General features: G+C 40.3%; 2 protein-coding genes and 1 long non-coding RNA gene across 13 annotated transcripts in view; 2 read left to right on the top strand and 1 right to left on the bottom strand.

Moving 5' to 3' along the window:
• Positions 1–23,909, top strand: part of LOC118360626 (tumor necrosis factor receptor superfamily member 14-like) — a 120,104-nt gene that overhangs the window by 43,720 nt on the left and 52,475 nt on the right. Inside the window, exons 12-14 of the mRNA XM_052484756.1 lie at positions 3,154–3,243; positions 3,426–3,483; positions 3,784–3,909. Coding sequence (XP_052340716.1) covers positions 3,154–3,243; positions 3,426–3,483; positions 3,784–3,909 — 274 coding nt within the window. The remainder of the gene's footprint in view (positions 1–3,153; positions 3,244–3,425; positions 3,484–3,783; positions 3,910–23,909) is intronic.
• LOC118360624 (uncharacterized) lies at positions 7,555–15,178 on the bottom strand. 8 transcript variants are annotated; one of them, XR_008085081.1, is made up of 7 exons: positions 14,732–15,178; positions 14,432–14,656; positions 14,137–14,211; positions 13,987–14,061; positions 10,034–13,388; positions 9,436–9,563; positions 7,555–8,807 (listed from the first exon to the last, which is right to left on the bottom strand). It is a non-coding gene; the product is annotated as an uncharacterized LOC118360624 (long non-coding RNA). The 8 variants fall into 8 exon arrangements; XR_008085085.1 differs by lacking the exon at positions 13,987–14,061; XR_008085087.1 differs by lacking the exon at positions 14,137–14,211.
• Positions 11,661–23,638, top strand: LOC118360618 (tumor necrosis factor receptor superfamily member 14-like). 4 transcript variants are annotated; one of them, XM_035739872.2, is made up of 7 exons: positions 11,661–11,802; positions 18,948–19,069; positions 19,630–19,702; positions 19,799–19,924; positions 20,056–20,211; positions 20,323–20,410; positions 20,545–23,638. In XM_035739872.2, exons 2-7 carry the CDS (start codon positions 19,043–19,045, stop codon positions 20,738–20,740), a joined length of 666 nt encoding a protein of 221 aa, XP_035595765.2. In that variant the 5' UTR covers positions 11,661–11,802; positions 18,948–19,042; the 3' UTR covers positions 20,741–23,638. The 4 variants fall into 4 exon arrangements, with proteins under 4 accessions (XP_035595765.2, XP_052340738.1, XP_035595767.2 ...); XM_035739874.2 differs by lacking the exon at positions 11,661–11,802 and adding an exon at positions 15,189–18,724; XM_052484778.1 differs by lacking the exon at positions 20,323–20,410 and having other exon boundaries at positions 20,545–20,680.

The raw sequence follows: 23,909 nt of genomic DNA, 5'->3' as shown, positions 1-23,909 counted from the left end.
CCCCTGATCTGGTTCACCTGTCCTTGTGATTGTCTCCACCCTCTTCAGGTGTCGCTTATTATCCCCGGTGTATATATCCCTGTGTTTCCTGTCTCTGTGCTAGTTTGTCTTGTTTGCCAAGTCAACCAGCGTTTTTCCTTGCTCCTACTTTTCCCAGTCTCTGTTTGTTTCTAGTCCTCCTGGTTTCGACCCTTGCCTGTCCTAACTTCGAACCACTCTGCCTGTTCTGACTACCAGCCTGCCTATCCCCTTGTACTGTTTTGGACTCGGATCTGGTTTCTGACCCCTTCCTGGCCTGCCTCGAGATTGCCTATCGCCTGGTACTGTTTGGACTCTGACCTGGTTTTTAAACTCTCACCTGTCCTCGACCTGCCTTTGCCTACTCCCTTTGTAAAAATAAATATAGGAGCTCAGCCATCTGCCTCCTGTGGCTGCATTTGGGTCTTGCCTTGTGCCTTTATAATGTGGACATTCTGAAAGTAGTTTGAGGTCAGTAGGTCACACGACCAAGGAGCCATGACCAAGGAGAAAAAATGATGTAAAATCGTGTGAGATGAAAATGGACAAACTAAAGGGTGTGCAATATAGAAGGGTAGTCAGTGGACATTTTGAACCTTGTTTGAGGTCAGTAAGTCACATGACCATGGAGCTATTGAAATTGTAATGTAAAAAAAGTTATGACTTTGTTTATGCTCCCAAACTAATTCAACTCGGAATACAAAATGCTGCTCACATTTCCATATTTTTATTAGCTTTGGAAAGCGAATTAATGTCCAAATTGTGAAAAGTTGGAGTCTGTGGCTCAATTGGTTTGAAAGCTGTTGAGGTTGGAAAGTGTGAATATCCGTCGGATTTCCAACTTGAAACTTGTCTTTACCTCGGTCACAAGTGTAGGTCGCTCTTTTCAGGTCAAACTTGTCTTTACCTCGGTCACAAGTGTAGGTCGCTCTTTTCAGGTCAAACTTGTCTTTACCTCGGTCACAAGTGTAGGTCGCTCTTTTCAGGTCAAACTTGTCTTTACCTCGGTCACAAGTGTAGGTCGCTCTTTTCAGGTCAAACTTGTCTTTACCTCGGTCACAAGTGTAGGTCGCTCTTTTCAGGTCAAACTTGTCTTTACCTCGGTCACAAGTGTAGGTCGCTCTTTTCAGGTCAAACTTGTCTTTACCTCGGTCACAAGTGTAGGTCGCTCTTTTCAGGTCAAACTTGTCTTTACCTCGGTCACAAGTGTAGGTCGCTCTTTTCAGGTCAAACTTGTCTTTACCTCGGTCACAAGTGTAGGTCGCTCTTTTCAGGTCAAACTTGTCTTTACCTCGGTCACAAGTGTAGGTCGCTCTTTTCAGGTCAAACTTGTCTTTACCTCGGTCACAAGTGTAGGTCGCTCTTTTCAGGTCAAACTTGTCTTTACCTCGGTCACAAGTGTAGGTCGCTCTTTTCAGGTCAAACTTGTCTTTACCTCGGTCACAAGTGTAGGTCGCTCTTTTCAGGTCAAACTTGTCTTTACCTCGGTCACAAGTGTAGGTCGCTCTTTTCAGGTCAAACTTGTCTTTACCTCGGTCACAAGTGTAGGTCGCTCTTTTCAGGTCAAACTTGTCTTTACCTCGGTCACAAGTGTAGGTCGCTCTTTTCAGGTCAAACTTGTCTTTACCTCGGTCACAAGTGTAGGTCGCTCTTTTCAGGTCAAACTTGTCTTTACCTCGGTCACAAGTGTAGGTCGCTCTTTTCAGGTCAAACTTGTCTTTACCTCGGTCACAAGTGTAGGTCGCTCTTTTCAGGTCAAACTTGGCAAGTGTAGATGCAGATTTGACTTTTAGTGTAAATACTCTCTTGACTCGATGTCTAGATCGATGTTGTCCAGTAGATTTCCACTTGTTAGTTGGGTAAAGTTAGTTATAAATGGCGTTTTAATTATACCTTCCTGGCGGTGTGTGCTATTGTCAAGGGCGTGGCTTGACTATGAACACGTTTAGGAACAGTGACTGTCCAAATACTAAGATACAAATGACTAATTCGGAAAGAAAGCTGTCATTTTTCGACATGGCTACGCTATTTATCATAGTAATGACAGGCGTGTGTGCGCCATAGAAATAAGAACGGATAGAAAGAGCTTTTCCATTCAAGTCAAGGATGGAATAATGGGTGGAATGGCAGCCATTTTGCAAAGAAATAAATGCCATTGCATGAGTCACACAGTTAGCATTATTTTAATTAACGATCTACATTACCATGGCAATCCAGCATCAGTTGATAAAACATTCCACAATGTTATGAATATTATTGCATCACAATACCAGGCAGCCATTGCAAGTGTACCCATGAATTTACCAGTCAATTGCCAGGGTTAGAGCTTCAAAGTCTGTTCTATTCATTCTTATTTCTATGGTGTGCGTAATGGTTTAGGCTGATTGGTGGTGTGGCTCCTGCTTCCCACTCAGAAGTTATGTAACAACCTAAGGTGATGACAACAATGTGTCGTCATGGAAGTTTCACAGTTGCTTTGAATGTTCAAAATCATAGTGTAAAAACACTTTTAAAGCCTCAAAGGACAAAGATGATCCAACTTTCAAAATTGTCCTTTTTGGCCAAAACTAGCTAGGTACCTGTTGCACATTCACACTTTTTTTTAAAAACCTTTATTTAACAAGGCAAGTCAGTTAAAGAACAGATTCTTACTTACAATGACAGCCTACACCGGCCAAACCCAGACAACGCTGGGCCAATTGTGCACCGCCCTATGGGACTCCCAATCACGTCTGGTTGTGATACTGCCTGGATTCGAAACAGAGTGTCTGTAGTGACACCTCTACCACTGAGATGCAGTGCCTTAGACCGCTGCGCCACTTGGGAGCCCAATTTTGAAGATAATTAGCTACCACATGTTCTTGTCAAACTGTCAGAGTAGCTAGCAAGATATGACAAGATATGCCAAAATTAGTCTAAAAACGACTTGAAATAAATCAGATTTGAACATTCAGATCACAGATTTGTATCTGACTTGAAATGTGTCCTGAAATATCTGATATCATGTGCTTTTTGGCTGTTTAGACTGCAGGATGAAGAACAGATTATAATTGGATATGAGTCACTTCAAACTGCCAATGTGACCATGGCTTTACAGACTGCCACTTAGCCTGTATATATTTTATGTCGTTTCAGGTTTTCATTTTGTGCTTGTATTTGGAAAGGATTGTGGTCCAGCAGAATACAAAACTAATGATGGTCAGTGCTGCCCAATGTGTAATAAAGGTAATATAAATTAATAATGCTTCATCTTTAAAAAGGATTTTGAACACTTTTATTTTACTAGGCAAGTCTTATTTTCAATGACAACCTAGGAACAGTGGGTTTAACTGCCTGTTCAGGGGCAGAATGACAGATTTGTACCTTGTCAGCTCGGGGATTTGAACTTGCAACCTTTCGGTTACTAGTCCAACACTCTAACCACTAGGCTACCCTGCCACCCCACACAATGGATCGGAGAAATACGTAAGTAAACAAGGGGGAGGTAGCCTACAATCTCACAATACAGTATTTTAGTCTCATGCTGTAAATGAGAGGCATGTTTCATGGAACACTGGTCTCTGCATCTTTGTGTTTACATTTTTTATGACCGTCCCCCGTGACATCATAGGGTGTCGTTTTCTTAGGACTCGTTCTTATATTTTTTTCACTACATACTGGTATGGTTGTGGAGATGGTGAATAGAATGTTAAAAAGTGGAGAACTGACCTTTTTAAAGAAAATATGTAACGTCTCAATAAGTTAAGTTGTATTTTCTATGATTAGGCTTGGTGGTCCGGAGAGATTGTACAATAGAGTCCAGCACATCTTGTATGCCCTGTATCAGAGGGACCTTCATGAACGAGGCCAATGGTCTAACCAAGTGCTTTCCCTGCAGTCCCTGTGACCCAGGTACATTTACATTTCTTCTAAACCTTCCCATCTTTCCTTTTAGCAGTACACATCATACCCTTTTCACTGCTGAGCTGAGTTGTGTGGCACTGGTTTGGTTCTGCATCCACCAACTGGAAAGTACAATGTAAAATGATATCTGAGTCAGTGTCTTACGTTTCAGGTCACCACAATAGTGTGAAAAGGGTATGAGGTGCCTTCTCATAAGTAGTCCTCTGACTCAAATGAATCTGATATTTTCCAGGACAGGGCCTGTTCACTCAGACAGAGTGTAAACCAACAAGTAACACAGTCTGCCACGTTCTAGATGGATACTACTGTAGAAGCTACTCATCCAACTCTGAGTGTAGCTTTGCAGTAGAACATACACACTGTTCACCGGGACAGAGTACTAAATCACCTGGTAAGTATGAAGTAGAGGCTAAATATCGTACAGGACATTATAATTCTGATAACTGAACATAACGTGGGCTCTAGATAGATGGTGGGGTTTTCCCCTCTGGTTTCTTTTTGAAGTGAAGTCATACCTCAGGTGATTTTGACTTCTCCAGCACCACAATTGTTAACTTTTAAACATAACATTGTTTATTCTCACCATATAGGTAGAAAGACAACAGATACCATGTGTGAGGAGTGTCAGCATGGCTTTTACTCACAATATGGTGTGAACTGCACTGCTTGGACTGAGTAGGTCATCGTTTTTGTTCTAGAGTTTCTTAAATTGCTTTAGGTTTTCTTTTTTAAATTGTGACATTGATGATATTACATTTCAGAAAGCAGGATCAATGCTCTGATAGCAATCTATAAATCAAGTTCTGGCTACCAGATTTTGGTTGACAATATAATTACAGGCTGGATTAATGGTAAATCCTTTTGAATTCATTAACTTTTTGACAGCACCTCTTTTGAACAAAACCTTCCATACATATTTGCCCATTGAAGAAAGTGCTCAGAAAGTGGCTTTAAAAAAAACCTGAATGCCAAAACATTCAAGAGATTAAAGGTGTTGACCTATTTTGCATACCCCACCATTGTCACGCCTGCTCCCGCTCTCCCTCTTTGGTTCTCAAGGGCGTCATTATTCATTACGCACACCTGTCACCATCATTACGCGCAGCAGCGCTCATTTGACTCACCTGGACTCCTTCCCTTTGTTGATTTCCCCATCTATAACTGTCTGCTTTCCCGTTTGTTCCCTGTGTCAGCATTAATATCGTTAATGTCGTTATGTGTTCTTGTCCGTTGATAATTAAATGTTCTCTCCCTGTACCTGCTTCTCATCTCTACCAGCTTTGATCCTTACAACCTTACCATGAGACATCCATGTCTTCATCACTGGAAAATATAAATGGTTGAGATTGATATAATTTAAAAGCTTACTAACAGGTGTTTCAAACTATTTAAACATTTTTGGGGAAAAACGAGGCACAGTAGGTATCAAAACTTTCTTTTCAAGAAATGATTAAATAGTTGAACAACCCTGTTTTTAAGCTTTAAAATGATATCAAACACAAGCGTTTATCTTTTCCAGTGATGAAGACATGGATGTCTCATGTTATGGTGGGCTATGCAAAATGGGTCAAATTTGAGCACCTTCATCTCTTGAAAGTTGTCATTCCGGTCCAAAAAGTAACTTCATAACCACTTCTTCTATAGGCAAATATGTATGGAAAGTTTAAATTAAATCAAATGGAATGCTGTCAAAAAGTGATTGAATTCAAATGGATTTACCATTAACCCATATAAAACTTACCATTACAATATGTTGTAGTTGACCTGTCTAGTTAAATACGTGTTTGTGTTGCTTACTCTGCAGTTGTGCAGCAATGGGACGCGTGAAGACTGAAGATGGAAATTCTAGACAAGATGTTATTTGTAACAAAGTGCCGCTAAGGATCCATACCACTCTAATAGCGCCAATATTATTATTAGGCCTAACAGTTGCTGCACTGTTTGGTGTCTACCTGGCAAGAGGTTAGTCCTTTGTTTATTTAACTTTATTTCTCTATTTAATGAGTCACTTCTTTAAAAGCATGTAATTGTCATGTAACTTGCTATTCTAATACATAAACATGCAACTCATGGTGATTTGTCTTTACCCCAACTAATCTGATTATTCTTGTTGTGTTTTCAGCTAAATGTAAGAAAGGTCAGTCTCAATTTATTTACGTTAATGCATTCCTCACAATGTTAACTAGTTTGTTTTGCCTCTATTAATCTGACTATTTCTACTGAACTTTCAGAGTTCCATGGATTCTCTGAGGTAAGTCATTCTATTTAAACATTTCTATTTGTTTAAAATATTTTGAAATCCAAATCCTAGTAATTCGAAGTTTTAATACAAACAAACCCTCTCATAACATTGTTATGAAATCAAATCCATTGTCAAAGTTAGTTTTTCCTGAAAAATTATTTGTAGTGAGTGAAAAATGCTGTTAATTTTATGGATAAAGAATCCAATGTTATTGTAATTTAGTCTGTTTTAGTTGCTATAGCGATCCTAACTTGTGTAATACCTCATAGATTCCTGTGCAGGAAACGGGACATCTACAAGTATCTACCAGTAACTCCCTGTATGTCATCCATTTGGATTCAATATTTCAGACTATCATAGTAATAACTGAGTAAACAGATTACTTTACACTAGGGCTGGGACGATACCAGTATTATGACAATGAAACAAAAGACAAAGCTTCTTTAGGAAAACAGCCCTAATGTTGGAAACAAACATCATTATGTTTCCATGCAGTCACATGTATTTATATTCCAAACTTTTTTTTTTTTACCTTTATTTAACTAGGCAAGTCAGTTAAGAACAAATTCTTATTTTCAATGACGGCCTGTTCAGGGGCAGAACGACAGATTTGTACCTTGTCAGCTCGGGGGTTTGAACTTGCAACCTTCCGGTTACTAGACCAACGCTCTAACCACTAGGCTACCCTGCCGCCCCTTTAGCAGATGTTATTTTACATACAGAAGTTTTTTAAAGTACCAAAGAGCTGCTTTGTGGTTTAATTTTTTTCCATTGGAAAAATACGGCAATACTGCTATCGTCCCGGCCCTACTTTATACAATTACTAACTAAATTATTGACTTGTTTGCTTGTTGTTTTCCAGAGTGGAAACAGCAGAGAATGTGCCTGGTAATGTTGTAACTGATTGACAGTCAGCATCCACCAAACTCAGATGAAGTGCCATGAATGCATGCAGATACCCAGAAGGCTGTAAAACAAGAATCGAGTACTTATGAACTGCAATGCATTTGCTCCTGCATTTTGACTATTAAGTATACTTATCTGGAGTGGACTGGACTAGAATACAGTGGACTAGAATACAGTGAATGCCTAGAGTGTGCAAAGCTGTCATCAAGCAAAGGGTGGCTACTTTGAAGAATCTAAAATATAAAATGTATTTTGTACTTTTTGGTTACTACATGATTCCATATGTGTTATTTGAAAGTTTTGATGTCTTCACTGTTATTCTACAATGTAGAGAATAGGTAGGTGTGTCCAAACTTGACTGGTGCTATATGTGTATAAAAAGTATACAGTAAAGTATTTGGTCCCATATTCATAGCACACAATGACTACAACATGCTTGTTTGTTTTGGTTTTGTTTCAGATTATTTTGTGCCCAGTAGAAATGAAGGGTAAATAATGTATTGTGTCATTTTGATGTCACTTTCATTGTATTTAACAATCTAAATGTTTCTAAACACTTTTATATTAAAGAGGAACGGAAGCACTAGGATTTAGAACGCCATACAGTTCATGTTTGAATTGTTGTTGCCATCTTCATTGTCTGCACCTAACCTCATTCTCTTCCATTCACTCTCCGCGCGAAAAATCAATTACCACAGACAATTTGGCGTCAGTTGTTACTATGGCAATAGCTCAAATAAACCTTGTCGCCGATCAAAATACTAAATATAGAGATGTTTTTTAAGTTAAATGAACATGTTTAATATAAGTGGTTTGAGTACATCTCTTTGTTTAGATTTACTTCCTAAAGGATATCTTTTCCCTTATAATGTGGATTCTTCCATGATTACGGTTAATCCTGAATGAATCGTGAATAAATGAATATATTACTCCTCAGATACTATAGTATTACTTATGATGTATCATGTCTCTGATGTATCATGTTTAACCCAGAATCTAACATTGGTAAAAAGTTGGTTTAAGTTTCCCTACATTAAAGTCCCCGGCTACTAGGAGCGCGGCCTCTGGGTGAGCGTTTTCTTTTTTGCTTATGGCGGAATACAGATCATTCAATGCGGTCTTAGTGCCAGCATCAGTCTGTGGTGGTATGTATACATCTACGAAAAGTACAGATGAAAACTCTCTAAGTAGATTGTGTGGTCTCCAGCTTATCATGAGATACTCTACCTCAGGCGAGCAATAGCTCGAGACTTCCTTAGATATCGAGCACCAGCTGTTATTTACAAAAATACATAGTTCACCGCCCCTTGTCTTACCAGACGCTGCTGTTCTATCCTGCCAGTACAGCGTATAATCAGTATGTTGATAGTGTCGTCATTCAGCCACGACTCCGTGAAGCATAAGATACAGTTTTCAATGTCCCGTTGGTAGTTTAATCTTCTGCGTAGATCATCGATTTTATTTTCCAAAGATTGCACGTTTGCTAGCAGAATGGAAGGAAGTAGGGGTTTATTCGATCGCCTACGAATTCTCAGAAAGCAGCCCGCCCTTTGGACCCTTTTTCTCCACCTTCTCTTCACGCAAATCATGAGGATCTGGGCCCGTTCCCGGGAGAGCAGTATATCATTCACCTTGGGCTCATCAGACTTGTTAAAGGAAAAAAAGTATTCTGACAGTCCGTGGTGAGTAATCGCAGTCCTGATGTCCAGAAGTTATTTTCGGTCATAAGAGACTGTAGCTGCAACATTATGGATGAAATAAGTTAGAAACGAACAAAAAAACACAATAGGTTGGGGTCACATAAAAAGTATTCTTCTCCGGTGCCGTCTTAAGGGATGACATTTTCACTGCAGCCTAGAGTAGAATTTTGTACTCACTTTAAAACAGTAATGCAATTACTCATTCTATTGTGGTGTTATAGGTTACTATAGTCTAGGGCAGGATACTTCTATTGTGGTGTTATAAACTACTATAGTCTAGGTAGGATAATTGTATTGTGGTGTTATACTGTAGCCTACTATAATCTAGGTATGATAATTGTATTGTGGTGTTATAGGATACTATAGTCTAGGTAGGATAATTGTATAGTGGTGTTGTAGGATAATTGTATTGTGTTGTTATAGGTTAATCTAGGTAGGATAATTGTATTGTCCCTAAACCAGATCAATCTTGTTGTAAATGTTAGTCAACCTTTATGGTTCAAAGGCAGAGGGACAGATGGCACTGTTATAGTTAGTGGTAATCAGTGTATGTCTGTATACCCATTAAACCTTATTAAATTAACAAAGGTCACAACTTGTTATTCAGTACATAAACTACAATACTCTCACAGAACTCTGAAATATACAGTACAGAGAAGTTCCTACCTGACCTCTGACCACATCCTCATTATGAGACATGGTCAGTTCTGTCAGCTCCTCCTGAAGCACAGAGATCTCTTGGTTTTTCTTCAAACACTCCTCTTCAAACTTTGACAAGTGAGTGATTTCCTCATCTGGAGGCGAAATAAATGCACACCTGTTTAGACGAGGTGCCGGCTAACGGAGTAGAACACTTGAAATTAAAAAGGAGAGCCACGCTCTAGGAGCTCAGATGCAATATTTTAATAACCAACGTTTTGACATTACATTTACATTTATCCAGAGCGACTTACAAATTGGTGCATTCACCTTATGACATCCATGACAAGCTGTCTTCGTCAGGGTATAATGAAAAACACTGTGCGTCACCAGTTTATATTGTGTCAAAGGACACACACAGGTAGGTGTCTGTAAACATGGCTGGGTGTGCCTTGATATCATTGGTTAATTTACAGATATAAATAGAACATGTAAACAAACTCAGATCCTTCTAGATCTACTAGGGGCCATTTAAAGTGTCTACAGGGAGGTTTTCAGACCAGGCAACACCAATCTGTATAACATGATGAACCTTCTCATGTAGTATGGTCATGTACCATGGTACCTGTCCTCAGCCATGGTGGTACTGGTGAAGTTAGACTTGTTCTGGTGACCCTCTCTAGCTGCTCCTGGGTCCAAGCAGGCTCAACCTGCCATTTCCTTTTGTGGAGCCGTTCACCTGCAGGCTTCAGTTAGACGCAAGAAACATTAATTAACTTTCACTTTATTCATTACGTTTTCTTTTCTTTCACAGGCTGTTTGTTTTACCTCTCGAACACTAAACAAATGTTTATTTCAATGTTTTGTTTTGACGTGGTATTACCTATGGGCATATGCTTTTATTAATGGCAATTGCAAGGGTTACATTTGAAGTAGCATCCATTCAAAAAGCAGGCAACATGATAAGGACGTCATCTTAAACTGGAGGGAGGGGGACGATTTAGGGATGACGTTGGGATGCTCTGCTGTTGCTCTGGCACATGGACACTTCTGACTGTCCTCAATTGAAGGCAGATGGACCTTCCCTCTCTGACTGTTGACTGGATTCCTTGTCATTTTGGACAGTAAAACAAACTATTAACTCAGAGTGATTTGAATGTGAAATTAAAAATGTAAGTCACAGTTAATAAACTGGATTCAAAGTGAGGTTCCCACAAGAAAGGTTGAGTTGTGGCTGCTTAGCGTGATGTATTGTTGTCTCTACCTTCTTGCCCTTTGTGCTGTTGTCTGTGCCCAATAATGTTTGTACCGTGTTTTGTGCAGCTACCATGTTGTGCTGCTGCCATGTTGTGTTTCCATGTGTTGCTGCCATGTTGTGTTTTCATGTGTTGCTGCCATGCTGTGTTTTCATGTGTTGCTGCCATGCTATGTTGTCTTATGTCTCTATGTATATCATCTCTGTTGTAATCTCCTCCCGGCACAGCCAGAAGAGGACTGGCCACCCTCATAGCCTGGTTCCTCTCTAGGTTTCTTCCTAGGTTTTGGCCTTTCTAGGGAGTTTTTCCTAGCCACCTGCATTGCTTGCTGTTTGGGGTTTTAGGCTGGGCTTCTGTACAGCCCTTTGATATATCAGCTGATGTAAGAAGGTCTATATAAATACATTTGATTTAATGTAGTGTCTTTCTTGTTGTGATGTGTGTTTTGTCCTATATTTTTATGTTATTTTATGTAAATCTAAACAATGGCGTTTGAGGGACACAATCAGAATGAATGAACATGCTCTGCATCATGCAAAGAACAGTCCTTATGCCTCACTGCTTCATTGCAGCATTATTGTTTGTATTTGGGGGGTTTTTATGCAATAAAAGTAGAGTTACAATTACATGAAAACAGTGGGGATTACAGAAACTAATTCATCAAATTAAATTGCAGGCTTAATGTTCTTTTAAGAAAACATACATTTAATATGGATTCACAATGGGGCCAATATCCACTCGGAATAAACATCCCTTTTGATAACCTTTCGACATGTATGTTCATGTACTTACCTGGAGTGCGTGTGGGTGGCGCTATTACTAATTACTACATGCGATCGTCTGCACTTGACCTTGACCCCCATGACATCTGATAAACGTTGTTCTGCCACCCGCATCCCTGCATCAGTGTGCTAATATATTATATGGTTTCAGCAGTTTAAAAGTTATACAAGGAAAGCTCAACATTCCGAAACATGGAACAAATGAGACCACCAACTACTCTGAACCTAGAGGGAAATCTAGTGTGGATCCAGAAATTCAACCTTTACTATATATCATCGCCGGTGGCATTTCCGAGAAATCCGAAAAGGGGAAATGTGCCTCGTTCCTGCACGTAGCCGGAGATGATGGAATCAAGGTATTCAATACTATTGATTTTGACGATGATGTAGATGACTTGGATGTATTAAATACCCTTTCCGAACGTAATATGAGCCAAGAAAAAAAATGCATCAGGTAACGTTAAGTCCGATATCTTTTTTACGAGAGTGCAAGGACAAACAAAGTCAATTGATGCTAATGGGACTGATCTAAAAAATGACTTTGAGTTTCAACAATTTACCGAGTCACTGATACGGGACAGAATTGTGTGTGAAATCACAAATGACCAAGTGCGCGGCAGATTACTCAGAAACACTGAAAATTAACAACCACACGTACTTTTAAACTGGATACAGGAACTGAATGTAAAGTCTTGTCCCGGTGAGACTTGAAAACTCTGAAAGTGAGTGGGGCTAATAAAATGTGCAGCCAGATTCTCTATCTTTGCTTTGGCTCCAAAAATAAGTACCTTGGTCTTGTCTTGATTTAGCTGGAGGAAGTTGTGAGCCATCCAAGTATTTAATTCCATGCAAAAATCCAACCGCAAACTAGTCCCCTATTCTGGCCACCAGATAGAGCAAAAAGGCAAGAAAACACTCAACTGCAAATACAAAGAGAAAGTGTTTGACCTGGAATGTCAAGTGATGGAACAAGATGCGCCTGCAATACTTGGAACATCAGCTTGTCAGCAAATGGGTTTACTACCAAGAATATTCAAGCTTGAACAAAGAAGATGTATTCACAGGACTTGGATGTGTTCCAGGAGATAATATATTACACCTTTTGGTGTTTAAATCATTTTAGCTTGAAGCGTGTTCGGTTATCCCACAGACTCAGCGCATTGCTACATGGTACTTGAAGAAGAAACGGAGGTTATTAATTAACTTAGTACACTGTTTAGATTGAGCACATCTAAGCGAAAGCTATACTTTGTCATAACGATATAAACGGATGGATGTGTTCCAGACAAGGAAGGACATCTATTGGCTGCATTTGGCGGTCTGGAGTGTCGGTCATTGTTTTGAATGCGTTATGAAATGTGACAGTGTGTAATCCCATATCTCCAGCCAATAATGATATAGCTCTGAAGCGTTCTTACACGATTTCCTGATTTTCACAGGCAGACTACTAACAAGTTACTTGGGAGGAAATGTTTGATTTTACCAATTGATAGAACATAGGCTTTCAAAATGACAGGAGTTATCTTACCCTGGCTTGGTTAGCATTTGAACCTCCTACTTTCACTTTCAAAATGACAATCAGTCGGCAAATCAACGATTTTGTCATTTTGAAAGTGAAAGTATGAGGTCCAAATGCTAACCAAGGCAGGGTAAGATATGGATTATTTATGTGTATAAAAATAGCCTCCTGCTACTGGATTTAACATGTTATGTCATTTTAATCTTGATGAATGACTATTTGTAATTTTACTACAAGGCTGTTCTCTCCTTTTGTTTACAATGTCTGTTCTACCTCTTGGTGACTCAACTTGCCTTCTGCTTTGAAAGTGCACTGTTCTCCCCTTTTTGTTTACAATGTCTGTTCTACCTCTTGGTGACTCAACTTGCCTTCTGCTTTGAAAGTGCACTGTTCTCTCCCTTTTGTTTACAATGTCTGTTCTACCTCTTGGTGACTCAACTTGCCTTCTGCTTTGAAAGTGCACTGTTCTCTCCTTTTGTTTACAATGTCTGTTCTACCTCTTGGTGACTCAACTTGCCTTCTGCTTTGAAAGTGCACTGTTCTCTCCCTTTTTGTTTACAATGTCTGTTCTACCTCTTGGTGACTCAACTTGCCTTCTGCTTTGAAAGTGCACTGTTCTCTCCCTTTTGTTTACAATGTCTGTTCTACCTCTTGGTGACTCAACTTGCCTTCTGCTTTGAAAGTGCACTGTTCTCTCCCTTTTGTTTACAATGTCTGTTCTACCTCTTGGTGACTCAACTTGCCTTCTGCTTTGAAAGTGCACTGTTCTCTCCCTTTTGTTTACAATGTCTGTTCTACCTCTTGGTGACTCAACTTGCCTTCTGCTTTGAAAGTGCACTGTTCTCTCCCTTTTGTTTACAATGTCTGTTCTACCTCTTGGTGACTCAACTTGCCTTCTGCTTTGAAAGTGCACTGTTCTCTCCCTTTGTTTACAATGTCTGTTCTACCTCTTGGTGACTCAACTTGCCTTCTGCTTTGAAAGTGCACTGTTCTCTCCCTTTGTTTACAATGTCTGTTCTACCTCTTGGTGACTCAACTTGCCTTCTGCTTTGAAAGTGCACTGTTCTCTCCCTTTTGTTTACAATGTCTGTTCTACCTCTTGGTGACTCAACTTGCCTTCTGCTTTGAAAGTGCACTGTTCTTCCCCTTTTGTTTACAATGTCTGTTCTACCTCTTGGTGACTCAACTTGCCTTCTGCTTTGAAAGTGCACTGTTCTCTCCCTTTTGTTTACAATGTCTGTTCTACCTCTTGGTGACTCAACTTGCCTTCTGCTTTGAAAGTGCACTGTTCTTTCCCTTTTGTTTACAATGTCTGTTCTACCTCTTGGTGACTCAACTTGCCTTCTGCTTTGAAAATGCACTGTTCTCTCCCTTTTGTTTACAATGTCTGTTCTACCTCTTGGTGACTTTGCCTTCTGCTTTGAAAGTGCACTGTTCTCTCCTTTTGTTTACAATGTCTGTTCTACCTCTTGGTGACTCAACTTGCCTTCTGCTTTGAAAGTGCACTGTTCTCTCCCTTTTGTTTACAATGTCTGTTCTACCTCTTGGTGACTCAACTTGCCTTCTGCTTTGAAAGTGCACTGTTCTCTCCCTTTTGTTTACAATGTCTGTTCTACCTCTTGGTGACTCAACTTGCCTTCTGCTTTGAAAGTGCACTGTTCTCTCCCTTTTGTTTACAATGTCTGTTCTACCTCTTGGTGACTCAACTTGCCTTCTGCTTTGAAAGTGCACTGTTCTTTCCCTTTTGTTTACAATGTCTGTTCTACCTCTTGGTGACTCAACTTGCCTTCTGCTTTGAAAGTGCACTGTTCTCTCCCTTTTGTTTACAATGTCTGTTCTACCTCTTGGTGACTCAACTTGCCTTCTGCTTTGAAAGTGCACTGTTCTCTCCCTTTTGTTTACAATGTCTGTTCTACCTCTTGGTGACTCAACTTGCTTCTGCTTTGAAAGTGCACTGCTGAACTCAATCGAAACAGCCGCACCGTGGCAAATGTTCCAGTATAGACTTTACGTTCGTCCCCTCGCCCCTACCTGGGCGCGAACCAGGGACGCTCTGCACACGTCAACAGTCACCCTCGAAACATCGTTACCATCGCTCCACAAAAGCCGCGGCCCTTGCAGAGCAAGGGGAACCACTACTTCAAGGTCTCAGAGCAAGTGACGTCACCGATTGAAACGCCACTAGCGCGCACCACCGCTAACTAGCTAGCCAATTCACACTAAGGTGGTAAAGGCTATTTTGGTCACATTCCTAATGTGTGATTCGTAAATAAATTCTGAATCTAAAATGACACCTAGGTTTTTTACCTGGTGTTTTATCTTTGTTGCCAGTGAATTAACCTATCAGAAGCTTCTAAAAGCCATGACATAATTTTCTGAAATTTCCAAGCTGTTTAAAGGCACTGTCAACTTAGTGTTTGTAAACTTCTGACCCACTGGAATTGTGATACAGTGAAATATAAGTGAAATAATCTGTCTGTAAACAATTGTTGGAAAATGACTTGTGTCATGCACAAAGTTGTCACGACTCTACACCCTGTGTTTTCGTGGGGTTGGCTTATGTTCGCCGTTTTGCATTAAAGTAGCACTCCCCTGAACTCTCTGCTTCCTGCGCCTGACTTCTCACCCACTACACTCAGAACGTTACAAAAGTAGATGTCCTAACCAACTTGCCAAACTATAGTTTGTTAACAAGACATTTGTGGAGTGGTTGGAGTCATTAAAACTAGTTTATGTAAACTTCCGACTTCAACTGTAAACTGAACAGTACCGGACCCAAAATCGAATCTTGTGGAATGCCACATGTGATATGTATTTTCTCTGGTTATGTTCACCACAGGTGACAAACAACTCTAGACTGGTTAAATAGGTCCTAAACCAATTTAGAACTGGAAATTGATACACCATGGTCCATTGGCGGCTAAAGACACTAGTGCATGGAACTCAGAGAGAGCCTATAGGCCAATGCAGCATATAACTTCCATCGTTAACTGTAAAATACATAGGCCTAAGGCCAACAAATAAAAACACTAGAAAATATCCTGATTAAATTCTGGTTCTTTCAATCGCATTAATCTCTACTCTGCTGGTGTGCCTCCCTTTTCTATCTCTAGTGAAGTGCAACATTGTATCAACTCAGGAGGTTGCTCAGGTGCACGTGCTCCTCAACGTTATCAGGACAGACAAACCACACATGCTCATTGCTAACATGGAGCACTCTAAACAAAAGACAACGAAAACACTGACAAAACTCCTAAATTATGAAATTAACCACAACGTGTTTCTCACAAGTGTAGCAGGTTGTGAACTCTGCAAACAATGTATCCACCCCGAGAATGAGAACGGTAAATGACTGTAATGCATGCATTAACAGTAATTAATGTAACCAAATGACGGGGATGAACAGTACATTTACTAGCCTACTGGTTACATATGTAATGAAGAATTGATCAAAATAAACAAAGAACAAACAATTCACACAATGACACAATGAATGTTCAGCAATTGTCAGGGGACAGTGGAGCACCTTCTGAGAGCTGAGTGCATGCATTCTGGAGAAATATCTTCTCCACAAACCCCTCTGCTTCTTCTTGTCTCAACATTTAAAATTATACTGACACATTATTGTCAAACATTTTAGATGCTTTTCACTGACAGCTGAAACTCATTAATCAGCTAGGCCTATTGCCATGTGCGCTGCCTAAATAGAGGATCATTAGTCATGAGTCTTGTCCTGGAGGCAGAATTGAGCGTTTCCCCCTTACAATAGGCCAGCTGCAAAGTCAAAATTGGCTATTTTGTCAAATAAAAAAGCATTTAGACGAAAAATAACTTTTGGGTCTTAATTTAAGGTTAGAGTTAGGCATTAGGGTTAGCAGTGTTGTTAAGGATAGGTTTAAAATGATATTTTATGACTTTGTGGCTGTGCCAACTAGGGACCGCTCTGCAGAGCTGCCTCCAGAACAACATTCATGACAAAAAACAATAACCTTCTGAAGCGAAGATTAGATGTTTTTGAGACACGAATTTGGTGCAATGTCACAGGCCTATGTTTGATCAGATTGAATAGACAAAGACATAACTATAAAATACAAATGGTAGGCAATATGTATCCTTGTCACGTTTGACCTTAGTTCCTTTGTTTTGTCTTTGTTTTAGTATGGTCAGGGTGTGAGTTGGGGTGGGCAGTCTGTTTGTTTTAGTATGGTCAGGGCGTGAGTTGGGGTGGGCAGTCTGTTTGTTTTAGTATGGTCAGGGCGTGAGTTGGGGTGGGCAGTCTGTTTGTTTTAGTATGGTCAGGGTGTGAGTTGGGGTGGGCAGTCTGTTTGTTTTAGTATGGTCAGGGCGTGAGTTGGGTGGGCAGTCTGTTTGTTTTAGTTTGGTCAGGGCGTGAGTTGGGGTGGGCAGTCTGTTTGTTTTAGTATGGTCAGGGTGTGAGTTGGGGTGGGCAGTCTGTTTGTTTTAGTTTGGTCAGGGCGTGAGTTGGGGTGGGCAGTCTGTTTGTTTTAGTATGGTCAGGGTGTGAGTTGGGGTGGGCAGTCTGTTTGTTTTAGTATGGTCAGGGTGTGAGTTGGGGTGGGCAGTCTGTTTGTTTTAGTATGGTCAGGGTGTGAGTTGGGGTGGGCAGTCTGTTTGTTTTAGTATGGTCAGGGCGTGAGTTGGGGTGGGCAGTCTGTTTGTTTTAGTATGGTCAGGGCGTGAGTTGGGGTGGGCAGTCTGTTTGTTTTTCTATGTTGGTTTTTGTGTTCGGCCTAGTATGGTTCTCAATCAGAGGCAGGTGTCGTTAGTTGTCTCTGATTGAGAATCATATTTAGGTAGCCTTTTCCCACCTGGGTTTCGTCGGTGTTTATTTCCTGTTTAGTGTTTTGTCACTCGCCTTACGGGACTGTTCGTTTGTTGTTTATTGTTTTTGTTCAGTGTTCATTTTTGCTTCATTAAATTATGGACACTTACCACGCTGCGTTTTGGTCCTCAGATCCTTCTCGCTACTCCTCCTCAGAAGAGTAGGACGAGATCCCTTACAATCCTATTCAAATATCTCTGTATATATGTGTGTGTGTATATATATATATATATATATATATTTAAAAAATGAACACTGACACACACGGTCAATACTGCTGCTGCTACTATTCACTTTATTGCAGATCCCAGCATATTTCTATTGTATATATTCCTAGTACTTTTAATACTTATTTTTAAAATATTTTTCTAGTACTTGGCTGTGTTTTGTTGTACAGTACATGTGTATTGCGCTGTTGAGGATAGCCTGTGAGTAAGCATTTCACTGCAACGTTTACATCCTGTATTCTGGGCAAGTGACCAATAAACTGATTTGATTTGATGACAGCCAGGCACTAATTTACTAAATAAATAGTTAGGCTTTTTATAATGTTTTATGAGCCAATGGTAACATATTAGGCATTTATTCAGAAAAAAATGTTCATATGTAATAGTAATTAACACTAGGGTAGCGGCAACACTTATGACATGACACAATAATCCTAATTATGTCTACATACACACTTAACCGCAAATGAGTTCATAATATGTGTTCCCTATATGTGTCTAATGAGTCTATTCATTCCCAAGTAGGATGATGCTAGACAGAGCAGACAGTGAACCAGATAACGATGATGCTGCTCACACCCATTATCAAGTTGAGGAAAAGAAAGCAAGCCAAATTCCCCAGATCAATGGGGTAGTGATGTCTCAAGGATCCTGGATTGCACGGGCCGTTAGAAGAACTTACACAGCAGGTTAGGAGAGTTAGGTTAAGGTTAGGGAAAATGCTCTCCAAACCTGCTACAAAAATCACTTCCGGTCGTAGCTGTATAGAGTGGCCAAGATGGCAGCATTCTCTAATAACTATTTACCTGTTTCACACAGTTAACCCTCTTATTACAGTTCGTTTTTTTTTTACTGATTCAATTCAGCAAGAAATCATGATTTACAAACTGAAAGGATTATATTTACATTAAGTCTACAGGTCAGTTCATCTCGATTCTTCAAAACTCAAAGAACTTCACAAATCCAGTGTGTGGGTCTTCCAGTGAGTTGGAGAGGATTGAGGAACCATGGCACAGTTTGAAAGCTTGTGGACTGTAAGTAAAATGTTTCTGATTTGCACATGTTGTGGCTTGGCGTGTTTAAAAAACAATTATCAAATGTAAATATTTCCTCCATTAAATATAAATCAGTTATTATTATCCTACTAGTTCTGTCCATTTGACTGAAACCTCGTAAAATAAACTGGTGGAGAGAAGTACATTTTCACATTTATTGACTGAATTTTTGTCCACTAACCTAGGTCAGTGTTTCCCAAATTCGGTCCTGAGGAACCCAAGGGGTGTAAGTTTTGCTTTGTGCCCTAGCACTACACAGCTGATTCAGATAATGAACTCATCGTCAAGCTTTGGTTATTTGAGTCAGCTATGTAGTGCTAGGGCGACAACCAAAACGTGCACCCTTTTGGGTCCCCAGGACCGAGTTTGGGAAACGCTGACCTAGGTTAGCTAGGGCTTGGTGTCACACCTTTAAAGAATGACTAAAAACACACCAGGGTGCGCCACCACACTCACAAACGCCTATTTGAAATTGTCCCATATAATAATTTCATTTCAAATGTGAATATTTGGGTTAGAATTCTGTTCTCCATTTCCAGATATCCAGCTGTATTGCATGTGGTAGAGCTGAGTACAGAATAGGGGATGAATGCTGTCCCATGTGTTCACCAGGTAAGGACCCTCTCTTTACATCATCTGAATCACCAGACGTTAATACATCATCAACACTAACAGAAAAACATGACATTGTGATTCTCTCTTCACCAGGAAATCATGTATATAAGCATTGTACTGAATTCACCAGCACCAACTGTATGCCCTGTGTTGATGCTACTTTCCTTGATGAGCCCAATGGTCTCATTAAATGCAAAGTGTGTACCAACTGTGATCCAGGTAAGAGTGGTGCTGTGTGTCTGCACTGAAACCCAGACACAAACACTGATATGTTACTCTATGCTGTTATGCTATGAGGATATGTCAGTTGTAATCTGCATCAGATAATAGATGCCATGTTTTCTCTCTAGGTTTGGGTTTGAAGGTAAAGCAGTCATGTACACCTTCATCAGACACTGTCTGTGGGACACTGGAGGGGTTCTACTGTCTAGACCCAACTAAGGATGGTTGTAGAGCAGCCCAGAGACACAGCAGCTGTAAACCTGGTCAATACATCAGCCACACAGGTTGGTCTTCATGTAAATTTTCCTATGACATCAGTACATGATTTATTCAATCATGAGTTAAGCACATCTCAAGTCAGGATCCTTAATGAGTTACACCCTGTGTTGGTGCAGGAACAACATCTACAGATACTGTGTGTTCTGACTGTACTGGTGACACCTATTCAAATGGATCATTTACATGCTGCCAGACACACACACAGTAAGTGTGGCTCATGTACAATGGTTATTTCCCTCAAAATATCATCTAAATACTACAATATTAACATAGAAATGTAAAGCTGAATGTTGGATGACCGCATTGTCAATTTACAGAGTCTATTTCTCCTATTATAGATGTGATACCTTGAAGCTTCAGCAAATTAAATCTGGAACTCATTGGTCCGACTCTGAATGTGGACCACAAATCTCACCTATAGCTACATTAATATTTGCTGTGGTGGTGGGGGTACTCGCTGTGATAGCAGCCGTGACGACGGCAGCTATTATGAAAAGAAGAAGAAAAAAACACAGAAGATCCTTTAACTCGTGAGATTATTTTGTGGGAATTGTACATTTATTGTTTAAGTGAGAAATATCAAATAGCACTAAATCAAATGTTATTTTGTCACATGCGGTGAATACAATGGGTGTAACTAACGAGCCCTTCCCGATGATGCAGTTAAAAAATAAATACAAATAGTAGCACGAGGATTCAAATAAAACACACAAGAACGGAGCTAAAGTACCAGTCAAAATTTGACACCTTCTCATTCCAGGGTTTTTCTTTATTTTTACTATGTTCTACATTGTACAATAATAGTGAAGACATCAACATTATGAAATAACACATATGCAATCATGTAGTAAAGCAAAAAAGTGTTAAACAAATCCAAATATATTTGATATTCTTCAAAGTAGCCATCCTTTGCGTTGATGACAGCTTTGCACACTCTTGGCATTCTCTCAACCAGCCCCAAGCCATAAGATTGCTGAACAATTCATAAAATCGCCACTGGACAATTTACATTGATTTGATGTAATAGTCACCTGGAATGCTTTTCGATTCACAGGTGTGCCTTGTTAAAAGTTCATTTTTGGAATTCCTTTCCTTCTTAATGCGCTTGAGCCAATCAATCAGTTGTGTTGTGGTTGGGGTGGTATACAGAAGAAAGCCCTATTTGGAAAAACACAAAGTCCATATTATGGCAAGAACAGCTCAAATAAGCAAAGAAAAAGGACATTAAGACATGAAGGTCAGTCAATCTGGAAAAGTTTCTTCAAGTGCAGTTGCAAAAACCATCAAGCGCTATGATGAAACTGTCTCTCCTGAGGACCGCCACAGGAAAGGAAGACCCAGAGTTACCTCTGCTGCAGAGGATAAGTTCATTAGAGTTACCAGCCTCAGAAATTGAATCCCAAATAAATGCTTCACAGAGTTCAAGTAACAGACACATCTCAACATCAACTGTTCAGAGGAGACTGCGTGAATCAGGCCTTCATGGTCGAATTGCTGCAAAGAAAACACTACTAAAGGACACCGATAATAAGAAGAGACTTGCTTGGGCCAAAAAACATGAGGAACGGACATTAGACTGGTGGAAATCTGTCCTTTGGTCTGATGAGTCCAAATTTGTGATGTTTGGTTCCAATCGCCGTGTCTTTGTGAGATGCAATGTAGGTGAACGGATGACCTTTGCATGTGTGGTTCCCACCATTTAGCATGGAGGAGGAGGTGTGATGGTGTGGGGGTGCTTTGCTGCTGACACCGTCAGTGATTTATTTAGAATTCAAGGCACACTTACCAGCATGGCTACCACAGCATTCTGCAGAAATACGCCATTTCATCTGGTTTGAGCTTAGTGGGACTATCATATGCTTTTCAACAGGACAATGACCCAAAACACACCTCCAGGCTGTGAAAGGGCTATTTGACCAAGAAGGATAGTGATGGAGTGCTGCATCAGATGACCTGGCCTCCACGATCACCTGACATCACCCTAATTGAGATGGTTTGGGATGAGTTGGACCACAGAGTGAAGGAAAAGCAGCCAAAAAGTACTCAGCATATGTGGGAACTCCTTCAAGACTGTTGGAAAAGCATTCCAAGTGAAGCTGGTTGAGAGAATGCCAAGAGTGTGCAAAGCTGTCATTGTCACGCCCTGACCATAGAGAGCCCTTGTTTCTCTATGGTGTAGTAGTTCAGGGCGTTGACTAAGGGGTATTCTAGTTTATAATTTCTATGTTGGTGCTTTGTATGATTCCCAATTAGAGGCAGCTGGTAATCGTTGTCTCTAATTGGGGATCAAATTTAAGTAGCTATTTTTCCCACCTGTGTTTGTGGGATATTGTTTCTGTTAGTGTGTTTGGGCACTACGTTGTCACGGTCTTTGTAAATTTTGTTTCAATTTGGTAATTAAAAGATGTGGAACTCAATTCACGCTACACCTTGGTCCGCTTATTTCCAAAATCGTGACAGTCATCAAGGCAAAGGGTGGCTACTTTGAAGAATCTAAAATATATTTAGATTTGTTTAACACTTTTTTGGTTACTATATGATTCCATATGTGTTATTTCATAGTTTTGATGTGTTCACTATTGTTGTACAATGTGGAAAATAGTACAAATGAATAAAAACCCTTGAATGAGTAGGTGTGTCCAAACTTTTGACTGGTACTGTATATGTTATTGCATTACACCTCCTGCTATACTGTGGATTGAGAGTTACCTGTCTAACAGAACACAGAGGGGGTTATTTAATGGTAGCATCTCCAACATAATCCAGGTAGAATCAGGCATTCCCCAGGGCAGCTGTCAAGGCCCCTTACTTTGGTCAATCTTTACTAATGACCTGCCACAGGCATGAGTAAAGCCTGTGTGTCTATGTATGCAGATGACTCAACATTATATACATTGTGGCTTAATCCTGCATGGAGCCTTCACCCTGCGCTGCCACTTTAAGGGCGTATCAGTAGTCAGGAAGGAGGAAATGAAGATGGCTCTTTTGGCTCTCGGTTGGCGCGGCAGTTTGACAGGGTGTGCCACTCTTGTTTATTTTTAGCTCCTGTCATTGTTTGACTGGAGTAGTAGCAAAGTTTTTAGCGATGTTTTGAAAAACAAAGCAACAAACCATCAGCTGTATCAGACGGACACACTGCAAGCCTGCAGTCAACAGCTCTCATTTTCCCTCTATCTCCAGTGCTTTTCACTGCAGCAGATGTTCTTTTTTTCCCTATGCGCTCTTTTTGATGTTCAGTGTCGCTGGACTATTAGTCCCCTGCCAGTTCTATTTGGTGTGACATTTTAGTCAAAGGGAGTTTGCGTGAGTTATTATTTATTGTTGTTTGAACTTATTGACTTTGTGTGGGACTATTTACATTTCGCCGAGAAGAGTTTTTGACATTTTGAGGCCTTTGTATTGTCTATGAATTCCCCCCCCCCCACACACTCAGACATACCCACCCACACCCATTCATACCCCCTGCACTCCTCCACTGGGAGGTAATACAGAATATTGCAAAAAATCATTGTCAGTTGTTCAATTGCTTTGGCATTATTATTGTATGAGGTATTATTGGTTGGGTTACCCCTGTGCTGTGACATGTGTTTGATATTGTGTGTCTTCTCTTTTCTCTCCACTGGATATCTGGCCAACAGGCTATGCTCTAGTCTCCTCTGGCCAACAGGCTACGCTCTAGTCTCCACTGGCTATCTGGCCAACA

This window comes from Oncorhynchus keta, chromosome 28 (assembly GCF_023373465.1).
Source record: "Oncorhynchus keta strain PuntledgeMale-10-30-2019 chromosome 28, Oket_V2, whole genome shotgun sequence".
NCBI classification, from domain to species: domain Eukaryota; kingdom Metazoa; phylum Chordata; class Actinopteri; order Salmoniformes; family Salmonidae; genus Oncorhynchus; species Oncorhynchus keta.
This window is presented reverse-complemented; position numbering and strand designations above follow the sequence as displayed.